Here is a 20,870-nt window from a genome sequence, read left to right as displayed (position 1 = left end):
CACTGCTTGGATGAAAATTATTGTCCATGAGTGTTTCCAAGTGACTCTGTCAAGCTGTGAAACTAAAGATCAAAACAGAATAACAGAAGACAAGATATGTGCAACTCATGTACACTGAACTCCACAGCACGATTCAATGCATCAGACATTTTGTTTTCTCAGACTAAAACTGTTTGGTGTGCCTGAAGTTAAACCAGAAAAGACTCCTAAGTTTTATGTTTTGAATGTTTACCTTTACCCCTTCTTCGTAACTCTTCCTCCCTTTTGATACTTTCTAATCACCACAGCCGATTAGTTTTAGTTCAAGGAATTTCTGAACTCCTCGTCTACCGTGACTGTGTGCAGTCCCTGCAAACGGTCATTCTCCTTCCTGACACAGTCACCCAGGATCACCCCTATTGCAGCCCTCAGGATTTTAAGCAAATGAGCTTTATTTGAGCTATACATTTAGTTGCTGGTTACCTATCCTTCATCCATTTGACTGTTGGAGCTGGGTCTCCCACGGCTTTGCAAGGGAGGACAATGTCCTTCATCCAGGGAGTTGTCACTGTGCCGCTGAATGTCAAAATCCTGGCAGGAGCTGAGCAAAAGAGAGCATGAAAGACTGAAATGAGGTGTTCATTCATATAGCCCTTGGAAAGGAAAATTACATCCAGAGTTAAATGTGGAAAACCAAACCAATCTGCTTCCAGCTGTGCTTTTAGGAAGCTAATTCCTTTTAACTAATAATATCAGCTATTTATTCAAGGACAAATATTATAGTTTTAGTATATGGAAGACAAATAACTAAAAGAAAGATAGATGGAGGACTGGAAGAGTCCCTGTAGAGAAAAAGAGCAAAATCAGTTATTGATCATCTTTACTGATTTTTATGCGTTTCATAGTAGAAATTATGGATAAAAATTGTGTCCAAGGGATGTTTCTCTCCAAGCTTCCAGCAGGAAGTGTGCACAGTAGACAGGTATTTTACAAAAGTTAAATTATTGATACATCACTGTTACAATACCTATGGTATTAAGCAAAATAAACCTTCATGTATGTACGTGTTAGTACATTGCAGTGTCTATCTGAAGTCCACAAATATGAACAAACTTTTAAGTCAGTTTAATTTGTGTCAGCTCTCATACCACCTAAATATATCAACATAAATATCACTCCTGCAGTTTCAGTTTATAATATACAGGAACACTAGGGTTGTGTTAGAGCTTCATTGTATGTTACTACTCAAGTATGACCCTTGACAGAAATAGACTTCTTGTTGGCCTCTAAATACATATTTCAAAGGCACATACTGAATAAGGATACACGAAATACTGTATTTTTAATCCTGATCTATTTCAGTCTTGCACACTGATCAGAATTTATACTTAATAACCCATTTGACACCAATTAGAAAAACACGAAAATGAGAGCCAGCATCAAATATAACTGGGACATTTCATCTCAAAAAAAAAAAAAATCACGCATAAAAGAACAGCCCTTGAAGAGTTCAGGGAAATTACTTGAGTAGGCTGTAGTGGGACTTGATATATTCATAAAAAGATTTCATAGATTATATGATCAGTTTGGATTGTGTTGCCTATGTTCTCTTCAAGCGTTGTTGAAGACTAAGCTTCTTGAGAGATTTTTCTCTGGTCAAAATTTTAACTGAAAACACAAGAAGTAGCTGTTTAAAGATTTAGGGTAATGGACAAAGTCACAGTTAGCTAATGGGACAACATTACTTTCCTAACAGCCAAGCATCGACATGTCCCATCCTGGCTAAACAGCGGCTGAAGACCCCTGGCTCCCTCCTTCTGGCAGCTCCAGTGTTTAGCCCCCGCAGAACGGTGCTGCGGCATGTGCTGCCCTGAGGAGGTGGTACACCAGAATGATACGAAGACACTGGTCAGTGGGTAAGTCTCATGGTACAGCCTTGTTTGCTACTGTGGCACTCCTAAGGCCACATCTTCTAGAAAAGATTTACACAGGCCTATACTGCCACAACCCATGGGCTTATTAACAAAGGCAAACTGAAACAGAAAAATGCTCAGTCTACCCAGAGACATGGTGTGAAATGCTGACTCCACTGAAGTTAGTGTTAGAAGGCTTATTTGTCTTCAGTGGTGCCAGGTTTTTGTTGCAGGAGATGCTTAATGGTACTCACGCCATCTTTAAAAAGCAGCAGGAGATGCTGTCAGCTGTGAATATCTACAAAACACATCTGTAAGCATCTGGACTGTTCCTAGTAGCTGCAGTGCATTCTGAGCAATGGTGGTTAGAAAGTTGAATTCTTGCTCCATGCAAAATTCCCTCAGTAACATGAAGCCTGAAAACTCATTTAAAATTAACTATTAATCCGTTTCTTCCTGGCTTTCCCACATCTCCAGCGTTTCTCGAAATATCCAGCTATTTCCAACTGCTGCCAGTTACTTTAGGACAAAGCATATGTAATGCGGGAATCCTGCTGAAGCCTTCAGCATGGCATGGCACCACGGTTAGCAAACTTTCTGTGATATCCCTTTATTTTTAGCAGTTATTTCAATGTGAATTCTTCCTTAAGTCATAGGTTGGATATCAGATCTCCAAAGAGCATTTATATTGTAGCTCCTGGTTTTCAATATCCTGTGTGTCCCATTTTACAGTGATGTGTGGAAGTAACACAAGCCTCACAGAAGTCTAAGCCAGTGGTAAGATCAGAGATCATAACTCAGAAGTGCATATTACAAAAGCATACCGCACTATTTTTGTGAAAGTACCCACAGCTTTCTATGGATTGTCTTATTCCTTTCATGTACCGAGTGCTTTAAAAAGAGAAGGTAAAACAGCACTGAAGTTCTTAACTCCAATTTTCTTTATAGCTTAGCTTCCAATAATGTTCTGAGACTGCTAACAGGTACACAAACAGAAGAAAACTAGAAACAAAATAGATGTCTAGTGAAATTCATCTGAAGGCAATAGGTTTGAAATGCTAACAGGCATCTGAATCTCACAGATGTCTCACTTTAGAGCCAAGGGAGCTTTACACAGCATGTGGGTAATTCAGCGGCAAGGGTTTACCTCTTTGTTATCGAAGCTACCCACATGCCTACTGACTAACCACTAGCCTTACATTAGATGGCATAGTACTGGATTAGCACTGTGTGTTCCTATTTTTTTCAAATTACCCAATCATTGATTGAAGATAAAGAGGTGCCTTCACAGAAGAGTGTACTCTTATGCTAATGCAGTTTTCTGCATGTTTATTTGTTTAAATTATGAATCCTATTACCTACACTTACTGCCATAGAATAAGAAACAGGCAGATATTCTTTGCAAGAGGCTGTAACATACTTTTTTTTTTTTTTTTCTCTAGAGGACACAACTGAATTTTAAAAGCAAACTGTATAGGAAAACTGAACAAGAGCTATGACAGTTCACTGCAGCTCAATCCATATACAAAAGCCATCAGTGAATACCCTGGGTCAGGAGTTTCTTTCATTGACTTTCTCACAGAATAATATCCTGTGTATTCCAGTATGATGAACCATTAAAGAAACAGACCAATGGGGTGTGTGTACTACCATGTGAGCCCCCCATGTTATTTAAAAACATTAAACACACAAAGCAACATAGACTAGGAGGCAAGTCTGTTCAACATCAATGCTCAGGTAGTCTACAAGAACAGGGGAAACTCAATATTAAAGTCAGAGAGTTCTCCCCAGAGGATCAGATTGTCATGGGTCTAGATCTGTTATCATCATGTGCTGCCAAATGCCATTCTTCACCAGTCATGCTCTGGAAATAAGAGGAACAAGGTGCATGCAAATTTCCTGTCTTTTAGATATATTTGATAGGCTAAACCTACAACTTTCAAGTCAGCAATGAAGCATAATTTGAGGGGCGGGGGTGCAGCCTGCTTACATGGAGACTGAACTTTCATTGCCATGATTATTTTCTTTTTGTTGGGGTTTTTTTTGCTTATTTTTGTCAGTTAATTACAGAGAGTAACAATCTGTTCTGAGAAATGGACACTAAAGAAAGAAATGTTAACTTGAATTAAGCTTTCATTTAAATTGTACTATCCATTTCACATCAGACCCCTACCTAGACATTCTCATTGTTCTCAAAGGGGTTCTTAAAGAGATTATAATTAAGTTGACATAATTCAATTCAAAGTTAACTCTCATTAGCTGTCATGATGGTATCATTACTTGGACAATTACTGTGAAATAAGTTGAGAAAAAAAGGAAGAAAGCAACTTCACAGTAATGGCCTGTAGGGTGTTCTTAGCTATAATTCCTTCTAGCCCTGTGATGTTTTACTTGCTTCAGATGTACTGGGGGGTGAGAAAGGTCTTCAAGGCTATTAGCTTTGCCCATCCTTCTTCATTGTGCGTCCACTGCCCTTATCACTGACCACCACTTCCTCCCAGCTCTCTAAAAGGTCCAGCAATGCATTCATACAGGAAATCTTGTACGTGATACAATAATTTCTAAGCTGGCTACATCCAAAGTTCATAAAATTGCTATCTCTCAGTATTCCTAGGATCCATTACAACCTCCACAAATTGATTACTCAGCACTTTTTCAGTCCTAAGTGCATGTAAGAGAGGCTTGTCCTGAGCATCATCTAATGCAGACTTTATATTGGAGTATCACTACTATGTCTAACACTGACTGGATGCACTCTTCCCTCCTTCAAAATAAAGCCTTGTTCACACTGACTTGTCTGCATTGATGTAATTAATTATTTTTCCTTAAAGTGCCCTTGTGTTCTCATACAAGCTGTTTTTAAGTTCACTTATTTGTCATCATGAATCATGTTAAATTAACTTTGGAGGAGCAGAATCAATTCCAGTTTCTAGTAAGCTTGCTCAGTTTAAGTACACGAAGGTCAATTTGTAACTTCTCTGTTTTTGGCAAACTGAGAGAAATCGCATACTACATTTCCTCATAACTAGAGGTTATGAATCTTGGTACCTGCAAACTGCATTGTTCTGCGTTCATCTTGTCTGAATACTTCCCTCCTTTTTAAATGCATAGGACATGGAGAAAGAGAACTTCTAGTGCGTTATGTGCAGCGGTCCCTGCACAATCCTGGGTTTGCCTGTATCCTAAATCTATTAGTATTGCACCATGTTGTTGACCAGTTGGTTTTGCTCTTATTTAAGCATCTATTTTTATGCTTATTTTTGTTTCCCTTTTTTGTTTTCATCACCACCCATTTATTACACAGAGGTAACAGCTGGCCTAAAAGGAGAAGCACGCTGAAACCTTTGCCCTGTTTCCCTGAGGTGTTTTTTCATGAGCTTCCTTCACAGATGTCCTTTACACTCCTCATCCACTTTTTAAGATCTCAACTTTGGTGTCACTGCTGTTCATAATGCAGTATGCAGTTATCCTACAAGAAATTAATCAATGGAAAAGCTCCAGATTTTTCAGGTCCTTCAGACATTTCATAGCCTTTCAGAAATTCTTCAGGTCACTCTATTAACAATGTGTAGCTACTAAGAGAAAGGATCATCTGAAAGACTGTGCAAAAAATGCCAGAAAGAAGCAGAAAGTGAAAGTGACTCTTCTCAGCTGACAGAAAAAAACCTGTAAGCAATGGCATGGGGGGCAAGCATTTTCCTGCTTGTTCCAGCTTAGGTAGGCCTCTCTACCTTGCTAGACCCTCCCCGTATTTACACTGATAAATTGTTCATTGTGATCTACAGTAGTAACATAGTAGTTACTGTAGACTTCTCCCAGCAATGTTGAAAAATATCCATTTCATGTGATAAAAACATTAGCCTAGAGAAGGGGCAAAGAAAAGACATGAAATTTCCCATCACAAGCCCGAGGAACCCTGTCTGCAACTCCTATGCATTGGGAAGCTATGTCATGTGTTGAAATAGTACCCTCCAAACACCATCACTGCCAGCCAAGACAATAGCTCTGGCAGTTAATTTTCCATCATCAGACTGGTTATCTACCACCTAGATAGGTAGGAATGGCAAGCTTCCCTATGGAGATGTTATATGCTCTTCCATGCAGAAAGTGCTTTCATGTTGGTTGCATTTGGCTGAAGTTCTTCAAAGCTTTTTTAGAAAGTATCTGTCATCATAAAGCACTAGACACTTTATTTTACATTACTACGTCATTAGCCACATGACTGAAGAATTACCAGGCTTGTAAAACTTGTAAAGTCATTTAAATGCATCTAACTTTGCAACTCTAGGGACCTGCGCAATGAACTGTTCATACTGGCACATGCTGTGATATTACCAGTTTGAGTGGGGGGAAAAAAAAATCAGTCTGAAGACCCCATGTAGAGATTGAGTACTGATGGGACTCTTCTTATTTTGCTGTCTAAAACGTTAGGTCTCTATTTGCAAGCTAAGGTGCTATATAGTGTTGTAAGCATCACATCTCACAGTACAGATAAGGCAGAATTCATGGGCCCAAGCAATATCTTTTAATAGAACAACTATACAGCTGGAAAAAAATATGCAAGATTTGAGGCACATTATCCCTTCTTCATATCTGAAATAGAAGCAGCAAACTTCAAAGCTAATGCAAGTTGAGAACAATTGTTCAGAGTTTAGATATGTTAATCAGACCATTTTATACAGAAGATAGTACTTGTGGAGTACACAAGAGATATTAGTAAGGAGAGGAATGATAAAGAAGTTATCTTTTATGCCAAGAAAAAGAAGACACACATTCAGAAGGGGAGGGGGATCATCTGCAAACCCTCTGTACCCAACAAAAGAAGATAAAAATTGCTCCAAAAAGCAATTTATTTCCTTCTAAGGTAGGTGGGATGAATTACCCCCTAGAGGAGCACGTCATTCTCTCTCTGCTGACTACAGCAAAAGCTTGGGCAATTAGCTGAGAGTTGTCACCTAACTTTTGGAGAGAACTGAAGTTACTCCTGACAAATCCCACTCTCAGTAAGCAATGAGGCATAAAGAAGCCATGTGCCAATTATAACAGTAATTAGCATTGTAAAGTTCTGGATTGCTTTAAAAAGCACTGTCACCGTACCTTTAGCTAGCGGTTCCACAGTGATAATCTCACTGCTGTTGCCTCTTCCTGCAGCAGTCACTGCTACCACCCAGACACTGTACTGGCGATTCCGGCTCAGGTTGGGGATTCTGTAGGAAAATGAGTCGGGAGAGGCTTCAAACTCGCTGATTACCTGTGGTGGGAGAGACAAATGTTTCCAGACTAAAATAAACAGTATTTGGAGAAAGTCTGCTAGGCTGAGTACTAGAAAGCCTGTTACTTCAGGGTACTTCAAATGAGTAATGAGTATCAATTGCTCCATACAGATGGCAGATGGCAATAAACAGAGCAGACACAATAACTTGTTGCAATCAATTTATATTCAGTGAATCTGGGACTATATCTTCTTTACAAATTGTTTTTATTCAGACTAGGACTTTCATATGTCTGTTTATTTTTACAAGGTTGGATGAACAACTTAAATGAACATATTTGACAAATATTTACCATCAATAGTTCTGAGAAACCAATTTTGGCTTACATAGAACTTTCCCAACAGAGGATTCAGTCCTGCACCTGCTGTGAAATCTGGAGTTTACTGCTCAAGATACATCTTTGGTCACCTAGAACCGTTGTGCTGGTGTTCCTTATCCCTGGGTTTGGTGGCTTATTCCTTCAGTAATGGAGTGAATCAAGAAATAAAACTGTATTCTGTAATAGACTGTTCAAACTTCCCCCGAATCTAGTTTTGTTTAATCACAAAATCACTACCATTCAAAGGTTCCCAGCAGAGGATCATCTCAGATATTCAGCTGCATTAGGATGGAAGGACAAGCGCTGGAAAAAATGCCAGTTCAGTCTATTCTTGTACTGTCACTCAGGTGCCTCGGCCGCGGGCTGCAGCCAAGGCGACCGGCTGCTATGCAGTACTTGCTTATCGGTGAGATGTTCTGCAGTCTGCTTGAAGTGACTTGTGCAAGGAAAGGTGTGGAGGAATATATACATTCCTCCAGGGGATGTGGGCTTGGTGCACCTCAGCACATCCTCCACAGGAAGCTCGACTCCTTGATGGAGGAGAAGGGAAACCTCGTCAGCCCTGAGCAGTATTACAATGGTCAATATAGGCAGTTTTATTTCTGACATGGGCTTTGTGATTCTTGTACGTAAAAATAGAGGGGTAATGAACCATTAGAATGAATAATACTCACTTCCTTGTGCAATACTGAGCATGGTAATGGCTAACTAACACTAGGCTAAAAATAATTAGAACGTTAATGAAGTAGAAAAGAAGATTTTACTAGGAATCAGCATTAAAAATAATGCATCTGTGTAATCGAAACTTGATTCAGACTGACAGAAAGTGTGCAAGGAATCTCTTTGATATACAAATATCTGCTTCTGGTAAAGGCCAATCTCATCTGATTAGCATTTCAAAAGGTAGGTTGACCTGAAAGCATTGGAATACGTAGTCCTTCAAAGTGAATTCCAAATAAATAAGGGATGTTTCTGAGATATCATTAAAGACCTCTCCAGTGTGAACTGTTAGCCAGTTTCAGCTCCTGAATGGGTCACTGCACTTCTTTATTCTTGAGCTGGCATCACCTATAGCCAGGGGAAGAGGGGAGTTCATTTCATCTCACTTTTGAAATCTTGAGTGAAGACATTTGTATCTAAGCCATTCACCTTGACTCCCTTCAGAGACTGTGCAAAGAAAAGGTAACTCTTAAGGCAAGGTTCTTCTGGCCTGAGACACATACATTGCAGTGGGATGAATCATGCCCTTGACATACCTGTGTTTCCCCACCAACTATAGAAGTGTCCATATAACTAGTCCAGGTATAGTAGTCTGTGCTGAAGGCATCTGAAGTTAATGTGCTTGCTAATTAAAATACTTAACTTTGTTAGCTAAAATACTTAACTCCCTGGCTTTCATACAAATGTGTGCCTCTATTTGCTTCTACAAGAATACATTCTGTTTCCTCCGTGGAGACTAACTTTTCTGGGGAGACTGGTTTGCTCCACCTAACAGTTATCTAGGCTCAACACAAGCCCAAACAGGGACCTTGCCGTACTTTCTAGGCAATCTCATTGCTCCTGTCAAAATGCCAAGTCGGTTTGTCCCATTTAGCAAGCATTTGCCTGGGTTTCCACTTCGGATATGATGAGGTCAGCACAGGCAGACACTTCTATTATTATGTGAAATATTACAGCAGGTTTTGAGAACCATCTGCCTTGACGTTTACACAAGAATATTGGACAAATGCCTGTAGCTTGACAGTCTGGATATTTGTGAGGTCATACATAAAAATTAATGTATTGATCATGGCACAGGAGGCTGAGTTTTAATATTCATGAGGCAGCATTTTCTAGGGTTAATTTGAAAGTCAAACAAGCTAGGCTGTCTCTGACACTTAAGCTCCACTCATTAATGCAGCTATCTAGCACAAGCTGCTTCTAAACGACCTATTAACATGGGATGTGGATACAGCATTTAAGAACCACTAACCATTACAAACTTTCTTATTGCTAAACTTTCATTCCAGCAAATATCAGTCCTGTTAAATTTACATTGTTTTTTCCATGACTCCCGTGGTTTATGAAAGGGACATATGGCTGCCTTTGGAAGCCACTCCTCATACTGCAGATCTCCTGCTTGAAATGCCTCGTGGCTCTGCTCCCTGCTGCAGTGGCAGAGACTGGGATAGTCAGACAGACATACACCCTGTATACAATTGCTAAACACAGCTTAGAGAAATCTAGTTTGAGATTTTATGCTTGGGATAAAGTGAGTAGCTAAGCAGAAAAGGAAAACCTCAGCCTTGAAGCTACAGCACTGGCACCTAGTGCTCCTGCTCTGAGGACCAAAGTTAAAGACAAAACTGAAAAAAACAAACAACCCTCCAAAATTCCTCAGGCTGCAATATGGTCAACTAGAAGAGCAGGCAAAACTGTCTCAAAACAGAGGAGTTCTCTCTCCCTGGAACTCCAAAGATGGAATAATCACAGAATTAGCTTAAAATGCCTTGTCTTCAATTCTTTTCTTTCACCCACAGAGAACCAGCAATCATTCACACATTTGCAGCTGTAGGTATTCCAAATCTATCAAATTCCAATTATTAATTGAATCTGGTAAACGTATCTTCACTAAATTAATGATTCTTATTTTCTTAAAACAAACTGCTATAGCAAAAGATTTTGGTTTCTAACTGGTTAACATACACCTTCCCTTTCCTCAGCTAACATTCCCTTTTAAACACTTGGGGATGCTCCAGTGACAAAGAATTGATTTTACTTTTAACTTTTGTATGTCATTTCAATTAGACTAACATGCCAGAGAGTTTCATTACACAAAAAGAAAAAAGGGAGCTTTGTCAGCAAAGAGAAGATTAAACAACTGAAATAAGAAATATTTTAAAGAATGTCACCTTGTCACATATTGGTCTTTGCATGTGCCAGTATGAAACATATACTGCTGTTTTATCCCAAAAGCAGTAACATGCTTGCTCAAGGGATTTTTTTTTTCTAACTGCTTTTTTTATTCAGCTTATAGATGACGAGTTAATTGTTCTTCTGTCTTTAGCTCACTGTCTAAGAAGCACAGACAGGGCAAAGTCTTTAAAAAGCCAGCAAGGGCTGTGAAAAATAAAATGAAATCAAAGTCCTTTATCATGGTGCAGTCAATCTACTTCCCAAACCAAGCAACAGCAAGAGATGCTGAGGAACACCTACTGCAGGGAGCATCATTTTCCTCTGATGCAACTTCAGCTCTATTGGCATACATTGCTTTGTACGCTTTGAAGCAGCATGCCATCTCCTGGCATTTCTGACACCTTTAGAAAGCAATTAGATAAGTAAAGTGCATAAACTCTGAATCCTTTGGCTGGTTTTTTGTTTTGTTTGTTTGTTTGTTGTGTTTTTTAACCCAGCCTGGGAAAACTTCAAAAGGGCGCATTAGAAGAAAAATACATTTGTAACCGTTTTCCAAGAAATCAGGGAGTTTCCCAAACAGGGAGGTAAGGTAGCAGGTAGCATTTACTGTGGACTGGAAGATTATTCAGTCAAAGCAAGCCTGTACCTTGCCTACAACTGCATCTACACAACTTCTGATGTAAGATAGGTGCACTGAAGATCTCTACCTCCTTGTTCTCTGCAAGTTGTGGGAAACTTAGAGGTGAACAGAGAAAGCCACACTGAGACTTTAAGGACAAGAGTGAAAAGCAAGAAACATCCCAGGTTTGTGATGTGTGTTAGGAAGTAAGAGTGTATGCAAGTTGGCTACCTGTAATTGGCTGCGTCATCCTGAAAACTAAAAATACATATATATACTACCTAAAGTAGCATGTGTGTTTTCACTATGAATTTAGGTATAAAATATGGCCATAGCATCATCTAAAAACAGGGCTGGAAGGACCCTGAGAGTTCACCCAAGTCTATTTTTCTTTAAACCAGGTGCAACTATACCTCCACAATTTCAGACAGATGTTTATCCAGCTTGATTTTGAAGACACAATAAATGGAGATTCTGCAACTCCCTAGGCTGCAAGACCTATTCCATTGCTTAACCAATCTTACTATTAGAAAGCTTTCATGAAATCTAGCTTGAGTTTCCTGCTGCAGTTTAAGCCCATAGCTTCATTTCCAGTCTATTAGGAACATGGAGCATAGATTATTACCTTTATCTTTGCACCAGTCTTTAACCTACAAGAAGTTTTACTATTCCTTTCCCCACCAGTACCCTTATCCTTTTACAACTTAATAACCCTGATACTTTCAACATTGTCCAGAAATCACATTTTCTCTAACAGTTTCTCTAATAATATCTGCTGTTATCCTTCAGACTCTCTAACAATGGTCCATAGCCTTCTTGAATACAGTTTCCAAGCCTGTATTCAACAATCCCAGGGTATGGCATTGGGCTTTTCACAACAGGATTATAAAGGTAGCTAATGTTCATCTTGGGATGCACAATAACCTCAAAATCCTGTTCTGAAGAATCTAGCCAATTGCTCTCTACCCGGTACTTCTGCAGTTGGTTATTCATGGTACCCATTTTCTTGCACTTACCCATACTAAATTTTATCTAACTTTTTCCAGACCAATTTCCCAGTTCATCAAGATCTGTCTGAATTGTAGTTCTGTCTCCAGTGTACTTGCAATTCCTCCCAGCCTTCTATCTCCTGCAAATTTAATAGGCACTCTCGCTATTTCATTATCCAGGTCACTAATGGAACAACTGAACAAAAGTGGACTCAGGAGAGATACCTGTGCTGCTTCCTCCTGCCCACAACAATGAACCACTGGTTTCATAGCCTCCCACAGAACAGCAATCAGTTTTATATCTAGCCTGAGCTGTCTTAGTGAAACCGTGTGTGCCTAGCTAAGTTTCTCTCAATAAACATGCATCCTCTGGGCTTATCTCTGCTGCTAAATGAGAGAGAGCCAGTGACTGTGTTGAGCACTCCACCCCAATGATCCACACCACTTTTTAACTTGATCTCTAGCTCAGTTTCGTACTACTCTAAATAGCTCTTTTTAAAACAAATCTGCTTTAGAGGTCCTAGTTCTAAGCAGCGTAGACAGACGTCAGTCAATGTCACATAATCTTGGGGCCAGGTGGTGCTCCTTGGCCCTTGTTTAATCAGCAGCACAGATAAGGCCTACAAAGAGCACTGAGTCTCATCAGTAATTAAAGTAAGTTTTTAGTTCTACAACATCAAAACACAAAGATCTCCATTTTTTTGCACAACACCATCACAGAATTGTCGACTCTGCTCTACCTCAGGCTTTCATTGCTCCTGGAAATGATGTTTTAGAGTCCCTTGGACTGACAAGTTATCCAGTAATGGGGGCTATGATAAGTTGTTTCTACCTGGAAGGAACCTGGGTTAATATGAAATCAATACTTTACTCTATTTATAGAGAATGAGCTTCAAGTTCTGCATCCCTGAACACAGTAGACAGATCACTAACGTGCCCTCTCGGCGAACTCCCTGAAGATGTGAAAGTCTGCCTGAGGTCATGAACTAGTACTTTTCTCCAGGACTGCTGACTTTTGCCTTGCCTCCGTTCACAGATGGACAGACTGTCAGAGCTGCAAATAACCACCAGTCCTGGACCAAAGTTTTCAGTAAGAGTCTGGATACCACTTTGGTCATATAAGAGCTTTTGTTCAGGTCTTGCTATTTTGGCTCATGTTTTGAAACATGGCATGTGTTTTTGACTCAGCATTATTGAAAGTAACTGTTGTAAACAGAAGCTGAGCACAAAACAGAATGCAGCTTCCATATAAAATTTTTTTTTCTTTTTTTTTTTTTTTTTCCCCTTAAATGCGGAAGTGAAATGTTAGAAAGTGCAAGATGGAAGTTCTGGAAAAGACAGAGGCAGCTCCCTGCCTTCTCACCTGCAGGAAAATCTTGCAAACCCATTTCCAGGAATCACACCTGGAAGACAGCCTGCTGCCTGGACTTCCACGTAGTCAAGGAGTCTGTAGCTTAGGAGCCACCAAGGTACACCACCTGCTTGCCCCTTTGCAGCTACTCACAGAGAGTCCATCAGCCTCCTGAGGCTCATGATCAGGGAAGCATGGTGACCACAGGAAGGTCAGAAGACAACCTTCTGCACTGCCAGGGGTTCTGCTGCTTCCTTTGGTGGCCCCAAGAAATCACCAGGTTTGTTCAGAGCATTTCAGTCAACTCACAGATTGTATGACACCATCTGGTCCCAAGTGCTTTGTCCCCCATGTGATACAGAAGGGAATGGGATGAATTCAAACCTGCTGAAATACACTGCAGCTGACACCAAGGACTTATTGTTAGACTATATTGATATACCTGTATGTGAGACTAGGTAGTGAGACAAGACTGGAGTTTTATGAAAAAATCAATATCAAATTTGTTTTAGTAGGGCTTTGCAAGGAGACCTTTAAAAATCGTATAAAACAGCACAACATCAGAATTAATTTATACTCTGTCACATCTCTGCTGAGATCTGCTCTATGACAAAAGTAAGATAGGCAAAAAATATAAAGTTGACAAAGCAATTAAAAGAATGAATGTACTATGTTTGGGAACTGGTAAAGCTGTGAAATAACTATGAAGAAACTGTAAAGAGTACATGTGGTATTTTAAAAAAGACATATTTTAAATACCATGCAAAATAAGTTTTTAAAATAACCCCAAATTACACACCAGTTTTGTGCTATATAAAGAACAAGAATTAATAAACATAAATATCATAATGCTGTAAAAAGTACTGTATAGACATAGTGATAAATACTGGTTGTAGTACACAAAGCAATGAACATATATTCTAAATTCAACCTTACAGATTCTGCTGACTCTAAATAAGCTTCCATTCAACAGTAACTTTATCTATTTAGCCAACTTCTGCCAGCTACCTCTCTCCTCCTTTTAAAGAGACTTTCAGCACCCCTTTATTCACTGAAGCCTCTACAGTGTGTAACAACAAATCACTTCTGGATTATAACTGCTTTTGCTCTATTTTTCATGCCTTTTATTCAAGTCTTTAAACTGGAGGGGAACCGGGGGTCAGAAAGTATGATGCAAAGCTGCCTCACATTGAGTTAGAATTTGGACAGCTCTTATGCAAAATCAAGACAAGATTTGTGTATGCCTGAAAGAATTGTGTGGAAAATACCCAGCTGCTGGGAATTTATGTCAGCTAATTCTGGTTCTTTAAGGATCTAGTTTAATATAATTGTATATACTTTCATATCATCTAGTTTAAGATGGGTATCATCCGGTTTAAGACAACCACGTATACTTTGTCTAGAGTAAACAAAGAGAAGGGAAGATTTTGGAAGAAGATTCATCCAGCTTCTCTCAGACATCTAGCTTCTCTTCTTTAATGAAAAGAAAGTCTTGATGACCCCAGAATCAGCACAGGTATCTCTCCTTGAGATGTCTGAAGTCAGGTGAACTGAATCCCACCTTGAGTCTACAAGTAACAGAGAGCAGAGCAGAGCAGACCAGAGTCTCTTCTTTCACAGGGCATCCCCCAGAGTCTCCGGTGTATGTTTTTGATAGGATATCAGTAATACATTTCAAAGAATATCCTCCAGGTGTTTTCTGGAAGATTCTGCAAATGTTTGTATTGGGGAATGTATCCCCAACATTATACTTCATAAGAAACCAAGATATTTGGCCTAAGTGTTTACCACCAGGACCTTTTGAAAACTATGTGACCAGAGTTGGGAGGCTGCAGTCTATGCATTTGTGGAAGGAAACCTAGAGAAAGAGTCTGATTCATGCCACTTTTTCTACTGAACAGAAAAAAACCCACTGTAATACACCCTCAATGGGGAATCTGACTATTTTTCCCTCAATATGGCCCTCTACAAATTGACAGGAAAAGGTGCATAGAGATGTGAGAAACAGATGAATGGTCTAGTCGCTACTGCTGCTGCTGCTGCTGCTGGTTATCCTATCACAGGACTGAACAGACAGAATATATATTGGAAGAGTGTCACGTGCAGACATCATTTGCTTGTTGTTTAATTTGACAGCATGTTAAACCATGTAATTTTTTTTCCCTCTTAGTGGGTTTAAACCAAAAGAAAAAATGAAACAAATAAAGTCTAACAGGCTTAAGAGGATGTTTCTCACAGAAGAATAAGTATACCAAAAAGATCAGTAACTCTCTGCCCCAAACAGTGCCAGATGTTGGTCAGTTTCCAATATCAATTACATTTTCAAGCAAATTGACTTGGGTTTTGGCCAAATATGAGATTGCTTCCTTCTTCTCCATCATTACTTCACATCTGTTCATCTCCCCCATCTTGCAAACCCAACTGTTTCACAGAAATATTTCTACACCAAGATGAATCTTTGCTGGGCTTTCAGCTTTTGGGTCTTTCTAAATCCTTTGGAGAAGTCCAGAATTGTAGATTACAGTTTTCAAAGCTGTTGTGGTTTAACCCCAGCCAGAAACTAAGCACCACGCAGCCGCTCACTCACTCCCCTCCACCCAGTGGGATGGGGGAGAAAATCAGGAAAAGAAGTAAAACTCATGGGTTGAGATAAGAACGGTTTAATAGAACAGAAAAGAAGAAACTAATAATGATAATGATAACACTAATAAAATGACAACAGCAATAATAATAAAAGGACTGGAATGTACAAATGATGCAGAGTGCAATTGCTCACCACCCGCCGATCGACACCCAGCTAGTCCCTGAGCGGCAATCCCCCGCCCCCACTCCCCCCCAGTTCCTGTACTAGATGGGACGTCCCATGGTATGGAATACCCTGTTGGCCAGTTTGGGTCAGGTGCTCTGGCTGTGTCCTGTGCCAACTTCTTGTGCCCCTCCAGCTTTCTCGCTGGCTGGGCATGAGAAGCTGAAAAATCCTTGACTATAGTCTAAACACTACTTAGCAACAACTGAAAACATCAGTGTTATCAACATTCTTCCCATACTGAACTCAAAACATAGCACTGTACCAGCTACTAGGAAGACAGTTAACTCTATCCCAGCTGAAACCAGGACAAAAGATTATTTCACATCTTAATATGAGTGGAACGAAGACAAGAACCAACTGAAAATGTCCTGACAAGGAAAATCACTAAGGAGAGCGGTCTCCATTTGTTATCCTTTTATAGTGCAGTTCTACTTACATGACTCCTTTCCATTAATCTCCAGGCATTCCATGGAGAAAGCAGAAGACTGATGCACAATTTAATGACCTGCTTTGTTGGAAACAGCAGGATAAGCCTGTTTAATATGTTTGCTCCTATTAGTGAATGACTGACCAGCGGATCACCCCCAACAAAGCTCCAAAAGCAACAACAACAATAATGGCTGCACTTGTTAAATCAACGAAGCAAAATAGATTTTAATATGTGTATTTCTGGTTGAGCGATGCCGTACTGTTTGTTGACACCCAAATGATATAGTTGGTCTATATGTCTTCAGCTCTTAACCTCTCTCTGCTTTCTCTGTTGGTTCTAATGCTTTCTCAGCCCTTCCTGCACCAGTATATCCTGCTTCTTAACCTTCGTTCTCCTGCCTTCTTTCTGTGTTGCTTTTTACCTGTTCTGAGAGTACAGTTTCCCAGGCTGGCTAGCCATTGCATACTTTGTGACACAATGACCTTTTCCAGGCACTTCGTGCCATCTAAATTTTATTTACTCTAATCCCATTGATTTCTCCTTATGTAGTGTACTAACCTGAATACAACCAGAGGTTGGTGGAGTTTTTTTCAGAAATCACCTAAATCTAATTTTCTCTTGCCCTTTTAAAAACCCTGGCAAAACATATCTACAACCCAAGGCAGCAGGTGCTGGAACAGCCATCTAAAGCAGCTCCCCCCACAGCCAAGTAGGAGCTGAACCACCCTGGCTTCTTTGCTAGGCTTCAAACCATGTGCAATATCTATGGCACCATTGGGAAAACCTACACTCACAGGATGGGATGGCAGCCTGTGCTGCAGCTGATAGTACTGCCTGTTGCTTCCCTGAGACCTGGGCAGAATGAGCGTGATGAGCATCCTGCTGGTACGCTGGGGATAAGCACACTTAGAAGGAAGCTGGCCAACATGGGACCATTTCAGGCGGTCTTGAGAAACCAGCTCCTACAAGGAGTCAAGTGGGGTCAAGAACTGTGGGAATGTGGGCTGCGAGTTAGCACAGAGGATAATTATTTTAACTTAAATTCTGGTGTGTTTTGTTTCTTATATTTGAAGAATGACGGACCCATTAAGTCTCATTTCTGTATTTTCTTCTATATTTGCAGAACAAAAGAGAGAAAGTTCTGCTTAATAAAGCCTATACAATAATAGAGGCAAAACAATTAAACAGTACGACATTGGATCCTTGTTTGCACTTTATCTTAGCTAGAGAATAGATTGCAGTGGAGAATAATGTTTATTTTTCACACATTAATGATATTCGTGGCTTGAAACCTCCCAGGCAAATACTGTCCTTAGGACTCAAAATATTTAAAAAGGAAATGTCTGCATCCTTCTGTACAGGGGAAGCAGAAGTTGTAACAGCTTTTGCCCTTGCAAAGCAAATTGAACTGTGCAAGAGGCAGCAAATCTTCATCTTATAATATCTCAGGGTCATATGGGGGTTGCACTTTGTAATAAAAATGTGTACAATATGACCAACAGTGTTAATTAGTTTTCCTGTTGGTGACTTAAACACCGAAGCAGTGTTCTTGTGTAAAGGACTGTCTTGTTAGACTGTCTAAAGAGTACTGTATTGACTTGTTCTCAGCAAACACATACTGCTTGTAAAACACAATCTGTAAAGAATATAGCCTTCCCATAAGTTTACCTTTACCACTGTCCTTTTCTCTTTCTCCTCACTGATGCTTAAAAACTGAGTTTGCCTTTCTGCTTAAATAGCAGACTTTTAGCAAAGTTATTTTGCAACCAGGGCTTTGGTTGAAGGAAGAAGTCTGTTCAGGAAGTTTTCATGGCTCTATACCTCCATCTACAGCACTTGTTACTTATGGTGGTAGAAGAGATGACAAAGACACAGGTCTTCTATTTATTCCCCTCCACACCCTAATTTAAGACCTCTTTCTCTGTCAACTACTTGTCTCTGCCAATAGGGAATCATCCAAGAACTTCCTTGGGAGATACAGACCATGTCTGCCCAGGAGTGTTAGCATTCAAGCACCTCTGCAGCAGGCTTGTTTCACTGCAAAGCTAGCTCTGAATAAAATAACTTTTTATTTTCCAGTCTTTTAAGAATAAAAGATAGGAAACCATTTTGTTAGAAATAAAGTTGGGGGAGTGTGTCCTATATTAAATGTGTCCTGAGGTCTTAACACTTATTTAAAGATGTCCAACTTGGCTTCTGGAAACTGCCCACTGAGTGTGATCACTGCCTCACTCGCCACACAGGACTGATACAGAAGACCTGCTCTGTAAGCCACAACTCATGCTGATCTGCAAAACACTAGTGAGAAGTGGTACAGGGACTGTCCTCACAGATATATTGTGCATATATATATAGGTATGTGTATGTATGTATATATACGTATATGTACACACACACATACAGCCCTTCACGCATGCAGGTAACAAGATGACTATACATGTACACATCAACAATTAACAGAAAACACAAATACCTCCAAGTGCCTCTACCTTGGGCTAAGGTATGCAGTGATACCACCCCATCATGCCATAATGAACACCACCAAAATATAGTAGTAAAATTCAGTACAGGCCAAGACGAGCAAAAAAAGTAACTATTCTTGTCATGGTCCATCACTGAGGTACTCCGAAAGGTAACCATGCAATAAGCAGTCTTAAAAAAAAATTTTGTATATGAGACAACTGCATATTAGAGAAAAAAAAATTTAGCTGAGGATTTTATTTTCCTGGTAATGTAAGCATACAAAAAGTTGTTGCTAGCAAAGCCTGAGGAAGAAACACTGCAGCTTTGTGCATGGTAAGCAACTAGCAAGAGCCAGCAGCACCACCTGGTGTTCCCTCCAACCGCCCAGAGAAGCGCATGGTCCCCACTGGGACCAGAGCCCTAACAGCAAGGTCCAGTTCTGTAAATTCCGACCTCTTTAACGCACTGTGTGCCGTAGAAACGTATGAGCCATGATGGAAAAATCCCTGGCTAGTTTACATTTAAACGGTATGCTCAAGATAGTTTGGTTTGCATGGCTGCAGTTATTAAATTAATGGAGATAGTAGTCCCCAAACATAAATGAAGCAAAGATCTCCAACCTTTAGCTTTGGATGTGACTAATAAATCCTGCTTATAGTAGGACATATCAGTTTAAGCATAGCAATCAATGGGCATGTGTGTTTTGCCCTGTATCCTCTTGAGTATCTGCAGAATTAGTTCACTTGCTGGAAGAGTGGGTTGGGTGAGGCTGTGTCTGCCTGAAGGGTCCCATTCAGACGTACCCTCAGGCCTTCCTCGCTCTCAGCCAGCTTTGAAAACAAGCCTGAGGCACTTTTGGAAATGTCCCTGTCAAACTCCTCCTACTTCTGGAACAATACTTTCCTTGTCTGTTATACTAAGATTGCATTTTGGAACTTGCAATGCTACCTTTGATGGGAAGTCCTGCCTAAAAACTAAATCAAAACCTTAGATAAAAAATAAATAAACACTTTTTTCAATGTAAATTAAAATAAATATGCATGGGTATTTACAAAGAGCAACTGGCCCCTGTGTTTAAAGATAGCTGGATTCCTTTGTGACTCAGAAAGGGAGAAAGGTACCTGCTATTAAATTCAATTTTTCTCTTGTCACTTTCTCAGCAAGTAATAGCATGTAGACCTAGAGTGGGCAAATACTCCAGGCATAAATAAGCTTATTCACAAGCAAATATGTTTGTTCATAAGTCATTATGTTCTTTCACACATGAATACTCAAGTCAAAAAGGCCGGGACTTCTTAGATGAAAACACATCTAAGTATGGGTGTATAAATACATGCCTCCAGCTATAACAGGGCTCTTGCTGGTCCTCTAAAAGGTAACTGAGTACATTCTAAATAAAAAAACCTTAAAGGATACTCAACTTCAGCTGTGAGTTTTGAAATGATTTGTAAGTCAGCACTCTGCAATAGGTTTTAAACAGTGAAAAAGTTTGATAGGTGGGAAAAACCAAAACCAGCTCTCAGCCACCCCTGTAGCCCTGGGTTCCCCCTTCACGCTTGCTTAGGGGGAACAAATGGCAGGAAAGGAAGTGGCAATGAGAACATCAAGCACCGAGTATCTGCAAACACACCGTTTCAGCCCCACAAGTCAGTGCTGCCCGTCTGTGGTCGCCCTGTGGGACTTACCGTGGGGTAGGGGTGCGAGCAGAAGACAGTGTATTTCCGAATGATGCCGTTCAGCTTGAGGGGAGGGAGCCAGGAGACGAAGACGGTGGAGGCTGAAGCCGCAGCTGCTTTAACACCGGCAGGAGGACCTGGAACTGGAAAACCA

The 20,870-nt window shown here is 40.1% G+C and overlaps 1 protein-coding gene across 1 annotated transcript in view; it reads right to left on the bottom strand.

Moving 5' to 3' along the window:
* Nucleotides 1–20,870, bottom strand: part of DSCAM (Down syndrome cell adhesion molecule) — a 402,368-nt gene that overhangs the window by 57,353 nt on the left and 324,145 nt on the right. The window contains exons 20-22 of the mRNA XM_010580406.1: nt 20,726–20,859; nt 6,990–7,143; nt 463–580 (exon numbers count right to left, since the gene is read on the bottom strand). Of these exons, the coding sequence (XP_010578708.1) occupies nt 463–580; nt 6,990–7,143; nt 20,726–20,859 (406 nt within the window). The remainder of the gene's footprint in view (nt 1–462; nt 581–6,989; nt 7,144–20,725; nt 20,860–20,870) is intronic.

Source organism: Haliaeetus leucocephalus, unplaced genomic scaffold, assembly GCF_000737465.1.
Source record: "Haliaeetus leucocephalus isolate CR32 unplaced genomic scaffold, Haliaeetus_leucocephalus-4.0 Scaffold702, whole genome shotgun sequence".
Taxonomy (NCBI): Eukaryota; Metazoa; Chordata; class Aves; order Accipitriformes; family Accipitridae; genus Haliaeetus; species Haliaeetus leucocephalus.
Note: the sequence above shows the minus strand (reverse complement) of the source record. Positions and strands in the feature narration are given on the sequence as shown.